At 36.3% G+C, this 16,431-nt stretch overlaps 1 protein-coding gene across 1 annotated transcript in view; it reads left to right on the top strand.

Annotated features, from left to right (window-relative positions):
- The window catches only part of htt (huntingtin), a 441,906-nt gene that overhangs the window by 312,158 nt on the left and 113,317 nt on the right, over positions 1 to 16,431 (top strand). Inside the window, exons 43-44 of the mRNA XM_089233919.1 lie at positions 5,665 to 5,841; positions 10,953 to 11,199. Of these exons, the coding sequence (XP_089090045.1) occupies positions 5,665 to 5,841; positions 10,953 to 11,199 (424 nt within the window). The remainder of the gene's footprint in view (positions 1 to 5,664; positions 5,842 to 10,952; positions 11,200 to 16,431) is intronic.

The following is a 16,431-nucleotide window of genomic DNA, read 5'->3' as shown; positions in this document are numbered from 1 at the left end:
CCCCAACGACTAGAAAATAAAATTCCTATCCACAAATCAGGTCCACTTTCCAATCACCACCTCTTGCTGTAAAATCTTCGGAAATATTGTAGCAAAAGAAATCTGTATGCACAGACTGAACTTTTCCCCCCAACCAACACAGCTTTAGACAATCTCTCTCTACTACCTCTCAGCTGGCTCTCTTCATCCATGACCTCTCGCGAGCCATTCATAAAACCTACAAACTGATATAATTTTCCTAGATTTCTCTGTGATAAAGTTCCCCATGATAAACTTCTCCTTAAACTTTTATACCTTGGCCTCAACATACAATTACTTAATTGGGTTGTGGCTTTACTAAACCATCGTAAACAGTTTGTCTGTTTTAATGATCATAACTCCCCATTCATTTCCCATAAAGTCTGGGACCCTTCAAGGATTGTTCCTCTCCCCATTACTTTTCTTAATTTACATCAATGACCTCCCAGAATCCCTTAACTGCACCACTAGATTATTTGCTGATGGCTGTGTAATTTACTGTGTCATTCACTATGAATCTGATCAAGAATTTCTCCAACATAACCTGGCTTCCGTTGCGGACTGGTGTTCTTTATGGCAAATGCCAATCAATATCTCAAAAACAGTTCACATGAAAGTTACCCATAAATTACTTCCTCTTGAATACTCATACTCTGTCAATAATTTACTCTTGTTTAATTAAAGTCTTGTTTCATTCATTATTGTCATCCATTCAATGATTACTGGGGTAAAAATGATAAAGAACTGGGAAATGAAAGATAAACGTTGCATTTAAATATGGGGGCTCGACCGGGATTTGAACCCTGGACCTCTTGCATCGGTCCGGGAGAGCTATTGGGATCTCTGACATGGATGTAAACCGGAATTTATATGGGATGTTGGCAGCCCGACCTCTGGCCCTGTTCTCGTCCAACAGCCAGGAGACCCCACCCCCGACCGTCAGACTAAACGAACTAACTGGCCCAAACTAGATTGCCAGCAGAAGCCTCGGGTGGTTTCCGGTAGCCAACAAACCCTGGGGCCTAAACAAGATTAAATGAAAATTGAGATTTGTAAGAGATCCCAGGTCGTCATGTCACACTTCCTCCCCCTCTACAAATCCCAGTCGAGCCCCCCTTATTTAAATACAACGTTTATCTTGCATTTCCCGGTTTTTTATCATTTTTACCCCGGTAATCATTGAATGGATGACAATAATGTATGAAACAAGACTTTAATGAAACTATAAATATTTATTCAATTATCAGTTAACTATTAGTATAACATTTTAACAAACAATTATCACGATTAACCTTTTCTCTCAAATATTACAACGAGACAATAAAACAGAACGATCTCACCGCCATGTCCAGGTATTCACGTATTAGTTCACATCGTCCACAAGACACTCCCAGATGTCTACTTCACGGCAGAAGAGTCCCGACACCAGGTTCAGACGGGTTTGGTGTCTCAAAACATGCATTGAGGCCACAGCTCAGCCACTGCATAGGAAACTGGAGGCGGACATCCGAGTGTAGCTGGTCTGGCCACTAACCAATCCACAGGCGACGAGATCACGACGACGTTGGATTATCACATGAAGTCAAGCGATAAGACGGGTGAGGTGCCAAAGACACACCTTTCCAATTTTAACACATTGTTCTATCCAAGAGACGATCTGGCTCACACCTCAACGGGGCGTGACGCTTCAGTGATGAAGACAGGAAGTTAATCGGAGATAGTAGAGTAAGGTCGTAGTAGTGCACATCTCTATCTGGTTTTTATATAGGAGCCTTCTCACAATGCTTCATGACAGAACCAATCACAAGATCAAAGGTGCGGTATTGAGCTTGCGTCTAATTTATATAACTTCATGAGAGAAAAGGAAATATTGTAAAAATTATAATACTGAATCTGGCAACCAAACATAAGATTGCGGCCGATCTGCGTACACACGATCGTGCCGATCGATCCAGGAGACAAAAAGGTAAATCAAACTAAAATATATTAATATGACTAGGATAAGGACTATTTCCACGGGGGTCTAAATGGTAATGTTACAGCTAGGTGCATTAGCTTGGGACTGCTATATAGTGTGTGACTCATAGCTACTCTCGTCTGCATGTACCTGTTTGAAGGGAAGGGAAAGAGAACGCAACAAAAATGAAGAGAAGATCAGTAAAACGTGCGGCACACGACGCATTTAACTCCTCTAGAAGCAGTCCGCCAATCACGCCTGACGTAAAGCACTGTGGTGAGGATTGTTGAGCTCTGTAGGAAAACATACTGCTTTTTTTATTGGTGAGTAGACGGTATGTGTGTGTCACGCTGGGTAATTCACGTTGTGTGCGGCACAGAAAACCTCCTCCTATGAAAACCTTTACGGGACAGAGCCCAAGCCACGTCTGGTTTTACAGGACGGAGGGGAGACGATTAGCCGCTGGTTGAACCCAGTTATTTTTTTAACCTTCAGAAAATAACTTTCGGGTATCTTTGTGATAGGGGTCATTCAAGTATTACGTCAGCATCGATGGGGGTTGTTTCCGATTTGCTGATTTTTGGTGACGAGGGGAGGAGGGGTTTAGATAATGCTTACGTCATCAACCAAACTCTTTTTGAAAATATGAAATTTTCTTTATGGCACCTTACTCGGTGCGCCAAAAAGGAGTAAAACTTTTCGCTAGTTTGTGGGCACCTGAACTAACATTCTTTCTATTGAGCCCCTACAGAGCCATTTTATTGATCTCTAAATACTTAGCGGATCCAAGTGATCTGGAAATGTGTCACAGGCCGCTTAAATGCTCTGGACCTGTGTCGCTGATAACTTGAGTGAAGTAGAAGCCGCACCAGTGCTCTAAAACTGCCACATGTCACTCAAGGGATCTCTGAATGTGCCATGGATTGCTTAAATGGTCTGGAATTGTGCTTGGCTTAAGCGATCTGCAAATGGTTCATTTTTTTACAAAATTAGGTTTGAGAGGGACTGGCCACATCATAGCCCCCAAAGCCACATTTGGTCCGTACAGACCAAGTGTTTACCGCGAGTCAAGGTTTATCTATGTGGCTTAGAGGTAGGGTCGCAATGAATTTCTTAAAAATAAATTTTGAGTTCTTATTCTTCAAATAGCATTGAAATTGACAGAAATGAATAACATATAAAGGTATGTTCTTTTGAAATTTTAATTTTTGTAAAAAATATTTTTTGCATTAAAAAAATACATTTTTAATCGTCTGGGCGTTTCCAACCCAGATCCCCCCCACGTAAATCTCTGATCCCACCAGTATGCGTTAGGAAGTAGGGGGGACAAATCGCTGACAAAATTTTGTTGACTTTTTCTGACGGGGGGGGGGGGGGTCAAGAATGGCTAAAAATTTGCTGACGTAATTCTTGAACGGCCCCTTATTTTAAAGCATACGTGTTCAACCCATGGCCTAAATGTGGCCTGCCTCAAGTGGTCCCAGTACACTTACACATAAATTAAGTGGCTTGTGGCACATTCTTACTTCAATTAAGTGGCCCAAGGCAATTTGTATGTGTGTGTGTGTGTGTGTTTTTCAGCGAGCCACTCAAGTGATCTCGTAGCATGCCGCTCAAATGATCTGTAAATGTGTCTCTAGTCACTTAAATTAATATGCAACTGAACTATGTGCCACTCAACTGAACTGGGAGTTTGCTGCGGGTTGCTCATGTGAATTGGAAATGTGCTTGAGGTCACTTAGGTGATCTGGATATATACTGTTGGCAGCGTAAATGATCTGGAAATGTGTCCCACCGAAATAATTTGATGATCGTTCATGGACCACTTGTGTGTTTTTGTTATTAGTCCTGGGCCACGTGAGACAATTCTGAGTGCTATGGGTTAGCAAGTGTGTTTTAAGGCATACTAGGTTTGTATTTATGTTATTGATGACTGCCATTGTCTTTGAAAAAAAACAGACATTCATGATCATAAGCAGGTCATTCTAATCGTTGTATCGATGTAATGCATGGGCAGAGATACGGGGGCATGGGGGCCATCAAAGGTGAAGTCGATCTATCTAATGTATACATGCATATATGAATTGACATCATCCTGCCCCCCCCCCCAGCAATTATGGCCGTGCCATCCCAGACTCCCAAGTCTATCTCTGCCTACATCAAGGGTGTTCAATATTTAGTAGAGTGTGGGCCATTTTATTGATTTTGAAATGTGTCGTGATCATTTAAGCTGACCTGTAAATGTGTCTGGGTCAATTGAGTACTCTTGAATTGTGCCACAGTGATCTGTAAATATACTGCGACATATTTACCGAGGAGGGGAATGTCCCACGGGTCACTTGAATTACATGTAATTGTACCGTGGGTCACTTTAATGATGTGTAAATATACCAAGGACCACTTGAATGACATGTAAATGAACCGTGGGTCATTTGAGTGGTCTGGAAGTCTGCTGTGAGTTACTTAAGTGTTGGTGAACAGTGTCTCGGGTCACTCAAGTGATCTAGGAATGTGCCACAGCTCACTTAAGTGAAGTGGAACAGCAGCTCAGGTAACTTGAGTAATCTGGAACTGTGCCGTGGTGATCTGTAAATGTGATGGGAGCCACTTGAATGACCTGAAACTGTGCCGCAGGGACTTTTGAACGATCTGGAAGGGTATCGCTTAGTTCATTGTTACAAAATTAGGTTTGAAAATGTGGGCTACAACAGATGAATCTGGGGCCACATTCGGTCCGTGGGCAATGGATTAAGCATGCATGTGCTACAATTCTATGGCACTGAGACAGGTCTTTCCCTTTCTTCAAAAAGCACAAGGGGAAATAGATCACGATCATTAGTTGAACTTTTCAATTAACAGTAGAAATTTGCTATTTGCGTTGTTTTTGATCCCACATTTTGTGAAAATGAAAGATTTTTTAAATTCGTTAGAGAGAGAGAGAGAGAGAGAGAGAGAGAATTTGAGTTTCTTGAAATATCAATAGATAATACTATAATTAAAATATGTAAGGTGTGAATCACAGTGGCTCACCATTTTTAAATGCCACGATAATGTGGGAATTTCATTTTTTCCCCTCATATTTTTTGTCGATGGTGTTCCTATTTTTCCTACTTTTTTTTTCAAATTTTCACTTCTCGGCCTGCATTGTGGATGTCAAGTGATCATCATCACTTTGGCAGACAACAACAGCTCATGCAGTATCTTCTAGTGTGTTCTATAAGTCAGTCTCTGTCAATATGTGCTGTGCAACAAACGGCCACTGCTGCTGCAACTTCAAACAAAACTAAAATAATTACTTATCATTCCTTTTTCTGCATTGTACTGTATACCATATACTGTGTTGTAAATCTGCTATCAAATAAATGTTTAATCTACTTATTACTGTACTTTTTTGGCCCTCTCTGCTCCATATTAGTCCCTGCATAAGTCTTTTCATGATTTTCACAGGTCAAACATTGTTTGTGATTGCATGTTTCATGACAATAATTGTTCTTCATGCTGCCTACTATTATCACCCATCTGAGTTCGCCCACCACTGCAACAAAACACCTTGTAGAGCTTCTCTGTTTGTTTTTTTTTTAAATAAATCTTATTGTATGCATAGCATGTATATTACAACAATGTATATTGCAATAGTTAGAAATACAAGTCGCCCAACTTCTGTTGTTTTATAATTGTTTTTTATTAAGGTTTATCAAGACTGCCCTTGGTTAACAGTTTTGCACGAACCCCTCCAATATTATGGAATTTGGGATGGAACCCAGAATTCTCTGGAGACTATAAAACTGTAGTTCCAACCCCACCTGGTGAACATTTGCAAGACAGAGATGTGCTTAAGCAGTATATTTTCAGAATTAATCTTCTGGGTAAGTTTTTCAAGATATTTTCTTTAAAAATCAAAATTGAAGGTTAATTTTATGATTGAATTTATTTTTTAAAGTGCAGGTTTTGGAGTTCCAACACAGAGTTTCATTTACCTTGGCAGTTCCTTTTTAATAAATAATTAAAATAGGAAATAATTGGATAGAAGGACTTGCCATAATTTTGTAAATAAATCAGGTTTGTTCATGGGTGTGCAAAATGGTAGCATATTTTATTCATGATTTTGATTTCCAATAACACAAGTTTTTGGATTCTATGCTCCTATTTGATTCAATCAAAAAAAGTAAGTGTTGTAAATTATTTGGGTATTAGATTGGATAATGATCTTGGATTGAAGGTTAGGCTGGACTTTAATTTGTAGAAGAGTTGATGAATTGGGGGTGGGAAACACAAAAAAAGAATTTAAATGTTTTTGTAGTTAAGAAAATCAAAATGTGCAGTTGAGGCTCTGCTATAAGGCTATTTAGCAAAATACTCTGCTTTCTATAATTTAAGATAAAAAATATAGTGAAAAACCTCACTGCAACCATACGCGATATACTGATGAATCACTCTACACTGATGTTTTTCAAATCTTGTTTGGAAATTCCCATAGTGTAATGTTTCACTGCTCCTCTTGATATGTCTCTCTACAATGATATTCTTTCTTGGTCCACAGAGTATCGTTATATCAAGATTTCGCTGTAATAAAATTAATGATAGCTTAGCCAACATATGTAGGACATACTATAATTTTGTATGTATTCTAAATTGAGAGATGGCAACCATATTTTTTATAGCCAGTGTATTTTCCCTTCAATTTATTTTTTCCTAATTTTAGCTTCTTAAATTTCTTTTGTTATTGTTTCTATTATTTAAGTTGCTATAATTTTATTTGACATCCATATAGTTGTCTGTGGGCATATATATATATATTTTTTCTATCAGCCACTTGGTTGGGAAATTTTCCTGTTATGGCCATGAATTTGCATTAAAAATTGTACCAGAAGACAAAAACTAAATTCCAGACAATTATAATTTTCAAACGGGTGCATGTATTAAGTTGACAAATTGGATGCATCAGTTTAGGATGAGAAAAAAGTGTCTTTTCAATATTGAGCACAGTTACCCGTAGCAGCAATACATCATTCGCACTGATATTCCATGCTTTCAATGATGGTTGCTATGAGCTTAATGGAAAGTGAAAACCACTGTTATCACAAAGCTACTGTAAGTGTTGCACAGTCTCACAGTAGGTGAATGTCTGCATTATGATTTTTTCCCTGATTTTGTGATTAACACTTCTTATGTCAGCGTATTTAATCTTAAATACGTTTTTAGATTTATTGTTATATATGCGTCTTCGCGTTAGTTTGAACTTGACAGTCGTGGGAATAGGAATGTTATTTCCAAAGTTACTGAAGTCCAATAAACATGGAATGCAATGAAGGAATCAGTTCAAGTGAAGATGAGTTTGATTTTTCATTGATGGAGAATGAAATTATGTCTATGCATAGACTACTTGACGATAGAAAGGAAGAAAGCAGTGATGAAGTAAGAGGTGTAAGAGGGCGAAAAATCAGGGTAACAGATAGTGAATGTGAAAGCGACAGTGATTCTGCAGAAGAGACCAAAAATTCAGAATCTACTATGTGCACAGAATCCGAAGAAATACTGCAAAGAATACTGTTTGTATCTGACAAAAGAGCCACAGGACCGCAAGTATCTTTAGACATAAAAGAACCATTTGATTTATTTAAGTTATTTTTTATTTATTTGAAGCATAAAGATTATAAAATGTTAAAATTTAAAAGTTTTAAACATTAAATTGTGTGTGAAATCATTTGTATCATTATAGAAATCATCATAGCTGTAGGAAACTCATCAACTGTGCAGAAAATTGTCTTGAGTTACTGGTTCGCCTGAGCAAAAAAGGCCTCGAATGTTCAATTCAATCTTGCTGGTGGTTTCAGCGTGTTTCCACCACGCAGACCACTTTTTACTTCATCTTCGGCTGAAGCATCAATTGTAGCTTCCCCTACATGACTACTTTCCCTGACATCTGAACATGTAACAGTGGTTGGTTTCATAACGACTTCCAAAGGATATCAATTCTCTTCTGTTACAGGGACATTATCAACCACACAGTTCACTTTCTCTTGTTGAAAAACAACATCTTGACTTGGAATAACTTTAGAGAGATATAGATGGCTTCTTTCTCAGCCAGAGATATCAAGGAAACAGTTATTTTCCGGATATCTCTGGCTGAGAAAGAAGCATTTTTACATCTCTCTAAACCGTCCCACCCAGGGGCCATTTCCTGAAGTTAAGAGAGGCTACTAATGCCTCTACTTCAGCGCCTCACGACACAGTGCGTGAAATTAGGAAGGCAGATTCATGTGTCTCCAGTGGTGTAGATGGTAGCATGCTTGCCCGGTATGCAAGAGGGCCTGGGTTTGAGTCCCGGCAGAGCCGTGATGACTTTTCTTTCCGAGCTCACCTCAGCATAATATCAAGAAAATAACTGTTTCCTAGAATAACTTTATCGTGATGTTTCATCCAGATACGGTAACCATCTGTAACCCACAAGTGCACCCTTCTCACTCTTATTGTTCCATTTCTTCCTGCATTGCTTGGGCACATGTACAAAACAATTTGTGCCAAAGACACACAAATGATCAATGCTAGACACTTCTTTCTCAAACCACAGTTCATGTGGGCATTTTCCTTTCACTGTAGTGGGACCAGTCCTATTCAGCACATAGACAGCAGTGTTGATAGCTTCTGCCCACAACTTCAATGGAAGTTCTCGCCCATGTATCATGCTCTTTGCACTTTCAACGAGGGTTCTGTTCTCTCGTTCTGCAGCTCCATTGTGCTCAGGAGTGTATGGCATGGATGTATGAGACACTATTCTATCTTTCGCAAGTATAGTTCATCAAAATTCAAAAATATAGAGGCAGTTTTGGATAAGTTTGGAATCCAAGCACAGAGTTCTGATGGAGAGTTATGCGAGGGATGTAACATCGGAAGCAGTGCCGGAAGCCCTTTGGAACCAGATCTCAAAGACCTAATTTCCCAGTAGGCCTTGTTCATGCTGATATGTGTGGTCCTATGCATCACAAGTCATTGGGTGGAGCTAAATACTTCCTATGTTTTAAGGATGACTTTTCAAAGTATCGTCGTGTATTTTTTATGCAGTCAATATGTGAAGTCTCCAAGTGCCTTCAGATTTTCTTGAATGAAGTGAAAAATGCTGGACACACTATTAAGGAATTCCTTAATAGTGTGTCCAGCATTTTTCACTTTGGAGGGACTGAATTCCAGAATACAGAAAAATTCAGTCCCCCCATGACAAAGGAATTCCTTAATAGTATGGCCAGCATTTTTCACTTCATTCAAGAAAATCTGAAGATCACTTAGAGACTTCACATTTTGACTGCATAAAAAATACACGACAGTACTTTGAAAGGTCATCCTTAAAACATAGGAAGTATTTAGCTCCACCCAATGACTTTTGATGAATAGGACCACACACATCAGCATGAACAAGGCCTCCTGGGAAATTAGGTCTTTGAGATCTGGTTCCAAAGGGCTTCCGTCACTGCTTCCCGATGTTATATTCCTCGCATAACTTTCCATCAGAACTCTGCGCTTGGATTCCAAACTTGTCCAAAACTGCCTCCACATGTTTTGAATTCTGATGACAATCTCTCATGCCATATCTGTAAAGGTATTTGAGCTGTAGCAATGTGTACTTCAGCAGATTTTACTTGAATCACTACCCTCATCTTCAAGGCATACAGCCCTTGTATAGTTCTATCTCTAGTCAAACGCACAATTCCTTTTTTAGTAAAAGCACACCCCTGCTTAGTTGCTTGAAATTGAAATCCTTTATTCAGAGTCTGACCAACTGAGAATAGATTTTTGCTGATGTTAGGAGTATACCACACAGATTCCAGGTGATTCTTAATCCATCTCCCAGCAATGAGCATTTCAACTTCGACAGTTCCTTCTCCATAGGCAAGGATTGTCTCGTTGTTTCCTACGTGCACCATTTTTGGTGTTAAGAAGGGATTAAATGACACAAAGTACTCACTGTGACTTGTCATATGAGCTGATGCTCCACTATCAGCAAGCCATGTACCATCTGATTGAGCATTATCTGAAGAACACATAAAGGCATCACCAGCTGGCTTAACTTTCTTGCCATTTTGTGTACAATTCTTTACCAGATGACCAGCTTTCCTGCAAATGTAACATTTTCTGTCGAACTTTTTGAAAGGCTTTTTTGACGCCCATAAGGCAGTACTTTTAGATTTGCCGGGCAGTCACACCAGGATCGGTCGGCTCAGGACAATCGTCATTCACGATATCCAAAACATTGTTGTGCCGCAAAACTAATTCTATTTGTCTCTTCCACTTCGTCCAATTCTTGGAACCTTCAAGTTTTTCTATATTTGGTTTGAACTCCACCTTAATAGATCACACAGTACATAAGATGGTTAAGCCTAATCACGCTAGAAAAGGAAACACCACATGATGCCGTTTCACCACAGCGGAATTATCCCACAAAAATTTTCTAGAAGATGCCGGATGCAACTAGAATTTTGCGGCTGGTTGGACCATAACCTGAATAATTTATTTTAGGCAGTTGTTTAGAAGTTTAAAGTGGTTTAATTCTAGTTAAATCAGAGACCAAAAAAAAAAGATTCACACAGTTACACACAATGAGCAAAAAAACATTGAAGTGTTGCCATACAGCTTCTCATAAATGAGAAGAAAAATAATATCACGGAACAATTATGATTATAACCATTACATGGAAACTTTGTTCAGCTGAAAGAGGAGTTAAATTCTTGTTAGACGAGGTTGGATTAAGATAGACCTCATTCTCCTACTTCTAATGTGTTAAAATATTATTTCAAAAATATTATCCCCAGCAATTGAATCAGTAATATTAAGAGTAAAAAATCTTTAAGAGTGATTAAATATTTATATACACAAGAATCTTTTGCTTTTTTGCCTTTAAGAATATTGTCAATTCTTTATAGAGTGTTTGCATTATATTTTAATTAGCAATAATTTAGGCTTAGTGAATTTCTGTTTTGTCTAGGTTGGATTTCTCGTCAGCAGTTTGAAGAGACATGGATGGCACTGTTGGGTGTATTAAGTGCCACTCCAATAGATGAAATAGAGGGTAAAGAAGAGGATCAAGAACATATAAAAACTAGCTGCTTAGCAGTGAAGAGTATCACATCATTATTGTTACATACTCTGCTGCTTCCAGATCCTGGGAATCCTCAAAATAGTTTCTTTCTTATGCAAGCAAGAAATAAACCCTTGGCTTTCCTTCATACCAAGTAAGATCTCATTTATTATGTATTGAATGAGCTGTAACAGCTGTTTAAGCTTATTTCATTTTAGTACAATTCAACCTTTATATCTCTATCACTTATGAGTCTTTAAACAAATACAAAATGCCAGTATTTCCAGTTCACTTTCATGCACTGCCTAGATATCATTATATGCAAAGATATTTATCCACACCTATAGCTGGAATTTCTTTTACAACTGTTGGTAAGCTTTTATTGTCAGATTTTTGTTTTCGGATGGATCAAAGTATTTTGACACATTTAGTTCAATTACATACAAAAGTAATTACCTCTTATTTTATTTAAATTTATGTTAAGATTATGAAAACGTATAATACACTCTCATTAAATGCAGGTAAAGCATTTTACCTGCATTTAATGTTTTTTTCCCAACTTCTATTTTTCAGTTTGAATATTTCAGTGAATGTTGCACTTAGAAACTTGGATTTTTTTATTGGGATCAAGAGAGACAAGGCAACATCTTTCTAATTGGGTTTTTGAGCACAGGGTGTCCGTATAAAAAGTTAACATTTTTATTTATAAATAATTATACAACCCCTTGCAACATGAATGACATATCTGAGTACTACACATTTGGATTATTTTTCTCTAATTGGAAGTATGCATTTAGGATCATCAGTTTGTCAGTAAAATACCCTGTTACCTATGCACCCTTTATATACAGGGTGGTAACTATCGACTGCCCAATAATTACGCATGTGGTTCCTTGTGAAAAACTAATATAAAAAAGTGTTTTCCGTTTTTCGATCACAGACAAATGTTAAGTGAGTTATAAGCTTTTAAAATTTTGTGACATGTCATTTTTCTAACGGTCAGTTATATGCCAAACACTGAACCGAAGTGCATTTCTCTGCCAGCAGCGGGTGCACTTCTTAAAAATGAACTGAAATATTCAATCCCATTAGAAGCCAAGTTTGGCTTTCTTCCTTCATGATTGACATTGATTGATACTTTATGTAGTGTGATACTATAACCTTGCTATTACGTATCGCTTACGTGTTAGCTTTGTCTTCTATGTTGCCAAATTTATTGCAAAATTTGTATCATGTTAGCCAAATGAGATCTGTTTAAAAATTTTTAGCCAAATCAACACTTTTTTTGCCAAAATATGAATTTTTTTACCTTTACTATTAAGTCTAATTTTCTGAGGGAAGGTGCATATAGTGAGTAGTGTTTATTACGCGATCATTTTTCTACATTATCGTTTTAATCAGATTACATATTGATCAATAAAACTGTAATATTTTTGAGTTATTTTAAAACTTCGTCGAAACAGTTACATGTAAAAAACTTCAACGAAGATTACAAAAATGGTAGCTTGACGAAGGTGACTTGTAAAAACAGTAAAACAATAACATTTAAGGCATTTTATGAATTGGCATATTCAAAATAATTAGTAGTTTTGGATAGATTTTTTCTATCGATTATTCATCGAGTCACATTTTCATTTCCTTTTTGACTGCAATTGATTTTTGTCGCACTGAAATATTAATAAATTTTTACTTTACCTTTCACAAGAAAGATTTGGACTACTTTGAAATTTTTTCCAGCGTGCATGATTTGTGCAGAACATGCTCATTTTATTCAGGTCAAGGTTTATTCTGGTGTGTATTTATTGAATTGGATTATGTATTTTGTGGGAAAAACCAATTAGGTCAAACTGCGCCAAAACAAATGACCAGTTAAAAATAACTGTGCTTGTCATGTCAGGAAAGGAGGCGTGTCTTTATAAGGGGGCAGTTGCACCCGGCCCCCTCTTCACACAGACAAACTTCAGGATGTCGCTGCCCTAGGCACTGCTAATTTTGCCGTCCCTTTGCTCTTATATGTGTGTATTTTGTTTCTTAATTTTTTTCCGAAAAATCATGCTTACAACCCCCCTTTCCCCAGCTCTCAATTTGAAATGAAAGCCATGTCTTTACTGTCTGTTGTTCCAAATATGGTTTTGAGTAGGGGCCTACTGTTTCATACACACATTCATAACATTAATGAGATGCCGTAAAAATTGTTTAGACGTCATTGTGACAGTTTGTAACTGTGATCGATTTCATTCATTATGCTTGTTGTGTTACTCAAGTTAATTGTGTTGCAGAATTACAATCGAAAGCTGTGAGCAACATGTACATCTTCCAAAACTTCTGAATCAGAACTGGAAACAAAAATCTCATCGTAAAATTGTTGGAGATACTTTATTCATTTAAAGGATTTCATGACCCCTGAAGTCGATTTTTCAAACATGGCTAAAAAATATTTCATTCAATTGTGAAAATCAAATGCCAAAAGCTTTGCGTGAATTGGGCTAAATTTTTTTTTTTTTCAAAATGAAATTGAAAATTAATGAATTACAGTTTAAACGTAAACAAGAAAAAACGCTTTGAACGCGATTTTCACAAATTGCAGTTTTTGAACTCATCCGTTTAAGATATGAAAAAAACCTACTATACCAAAAATTCTGAAATTCTGTTAAAATATTTATACGGCATGATGATGATGAACCTCAAACTTCGATGTCTGATCATCCGGTTAGAATTTTATAAAGTTTGAAAAACTGTATAAATTTCAAAAATCTGAGAATTCAATATTTGTTTTAAAAAATACTTTCGTTTAATTTCTAAAGCTGAGGTTAATTTTACTAACACGTGGCAAGTAACACATTTGAGCAAAATTTCAGAATTTTTAGGGCGGCATTCTTTTTTTTTTTAATTTTACGGATGAATTCAAAAATCTGCAATCTTGGAAAATCGTAAAAATTAACAACCGCTTAAAAATTTGGAAAGTGCACACACACATACAACAAAAGAGGAAAAAAACTGGTTTACTTTCTTGATTTCTTAGGGTTGTATCATTGTTCAGTTTTAAAAAACACCAAGTTAAACTTTTGGTGTTCGTTCGGTGAATTTGGTTGGATTTTGAAGTGACGTCATCATCTTCTAAAGCCTTATAACTCATTAATTATGGGTCAGATCAAAAAACGGAAAAAACTTTTCCATATTAGTTTTTCACAAGGAATCACGTGTGTAATTATTGGGTGGTCAATAGTTACCACCCTGTATATATATATAGATAGATAAAATAAGTGATTATTAAGGTATTATAGATTTCTACTGTTTAATGTTACTGTATAAAGGGAACACAGTTTATGTTTGCAAAAATATAAAATGAAAATTGATTCAAACATTTATGGTTTTTATTGTATATAGAGGACAGTTCAAAGTATTTTTCCAAACAAGTTTGCTCAGAGTGTTTGACCTAATTGGTCTTTGCTCTAGAAAACCAAAAAATTAAATTAAAACATGCTCCAAAATTTAAAGTTATTGTAAATTTTTTGACAGAATTTTGAAATTTGACTTTTTTGGAACATTTTTTTGGCATTTTGATTAAAATTGTGAAGAATTCAATTTTGAAGTAATTTGAAAATTATTTTGTTTGTCTTTACCGCATAATATATCAGTTAGAGTGAATCAATTACTTTCTTTGTACTGTAATATATGGACCTGCTATTATGTGTTCAAAAGTGCATCTTCCATTTATGGAATATTGGTATTTCAAGACTATTATTCACGGTCAGCATCAAGTGTGAGATCAGTATCTTGAACTACCATTTATTTATCAGAACCCATAACATGTTGAGGGGCAAATCCTGGGTTAGGTGAGATTTCAGACCCAAGTATATACAATTTGGGATGGTATGTTTATACTTGGTGCAATTTTTTTTCTTCTCCTCCATACACTATTTTTAGGGGCAGACAGTCAAACTGAGATATAGCTAATATATCTGATATTGAACTTGGGAACATCAAGGGTGGAGAAAATATTGTTGAAAATTGTTTTAGTGACAACAGTTCCAGCTGGTGTATGTAGAATGGTGGATATACAGGGTTAGCATAAATGAATGACCGGATTTTAAAAATTTATATTTTCAAAACTATTACACTTAACAACACAACTATTACACAAAAGTGATACATAAACATTTAAAAAAAATGTTTATAATTTTTTTTTAGTTATAAATATTCTATGTGTAAACATTTCATAACACGATAAACATCCAATCTGTAATCAAGTTGATTCCACACATTTTGCAGCACTGGTGCATCTGCTAAGTTCATTGTTAATGAACCACCATTGGGGAAAACACTCAATGAACTTGATAACCATATCGTAAACATTAACACAACTGAGAAACAAACAAATTAAGAACCACTGATAGTGTAGAACTGCTAAGTGTGTGGAATTATATTGATTGCAGATTAGATGTTTGTCGTACTACAAAAGGTTTACACTGAATAAAAACTTTGTTTTTTTTTAATTATTATGTATCACTGATTATATTATGTGCAATAGTTTCGAAAATATTAATTTTTAATATCCAGCCATTCATTTTATACTAACCCTGTATTTTGTGATAATGTGGGTAAAGTGTTACATCCCCCTCATGAAGCTTGTTCTGCAAAAGATGAAGATTCAAGGAAGATTACCAGTCTGGTGGTTCTTTATATGCATTCTCCTGGAATGATAATGTTGGCATGGCAGTTGCATCGAAATGCGGTTGCATTACTTATGAACCATTGGCTTCTATAATATATTCATACACTCTCAAAAGCTGTATGGACGTACTGCAGCCTCAAATCGTGAAGAAATGTAATGATAGAATGAATGATATTGATCTAATGGACAAGCATTTCTAGAGCATTAGTTATAGACATAACTAAAAAACATACTAGTAGATGCAACGTATACTAGTTAGTCATACAAATTGTAATGTTTGTCTTTTTTCAAGAACATATGCAGAGAGGCATGGCATTTTTTATATTTATGAATTACTCAGGGACTCTGAGACCTTGCAAAATTGCTTGGGCAAGGGGGCTCATGTGGCCTTAGCACCGTGTCCAAGAAGTGCTGTATTTTAACTAACTTTCAATTTAGCTTTAAAAAATTTTTAATTGTTAATTAAACATTAATTAACAATAATTACTTATTATACGAAATCTAGCAGTTTTTGCAGTAATTAATCATTGTTATTACTAGAGCCCGGATTATATGCAAATGCATATGTGCATATGCATTTGCATATTTTGGCCTTTTTTAGTATTAGTGCGTATAAATGCATAAAATCAAAGAATTTCCAGTATAAGTGCATATTTTTGAAGGTTTACTTAAACTCACTTTTTTTTTTTATAATTTTCCAAATAAATATGG

The sequence above is a fragment of the Pholcus phalangioides genome, unplaced genomic scaffold, assembly GCF_987345545.1.
Source record: "Pholcus phalangioides strain wild (caught in Gottingen) unplaced genomic scaffold, Ppha-v1.0 ptg000007l_1, whole genome shotgun sequence".
NCBI lineage: Eukaryota > Metazoa > Arthropoda > Arachnida > Araneae > Pholcidae > Pholcus > Pholcus phalangioides.
The sequence above is the reverse complement of the archived record's forward strand: the minus strand, read 5'-3'. Positions and strand labels throughout refer to the sequence as shown.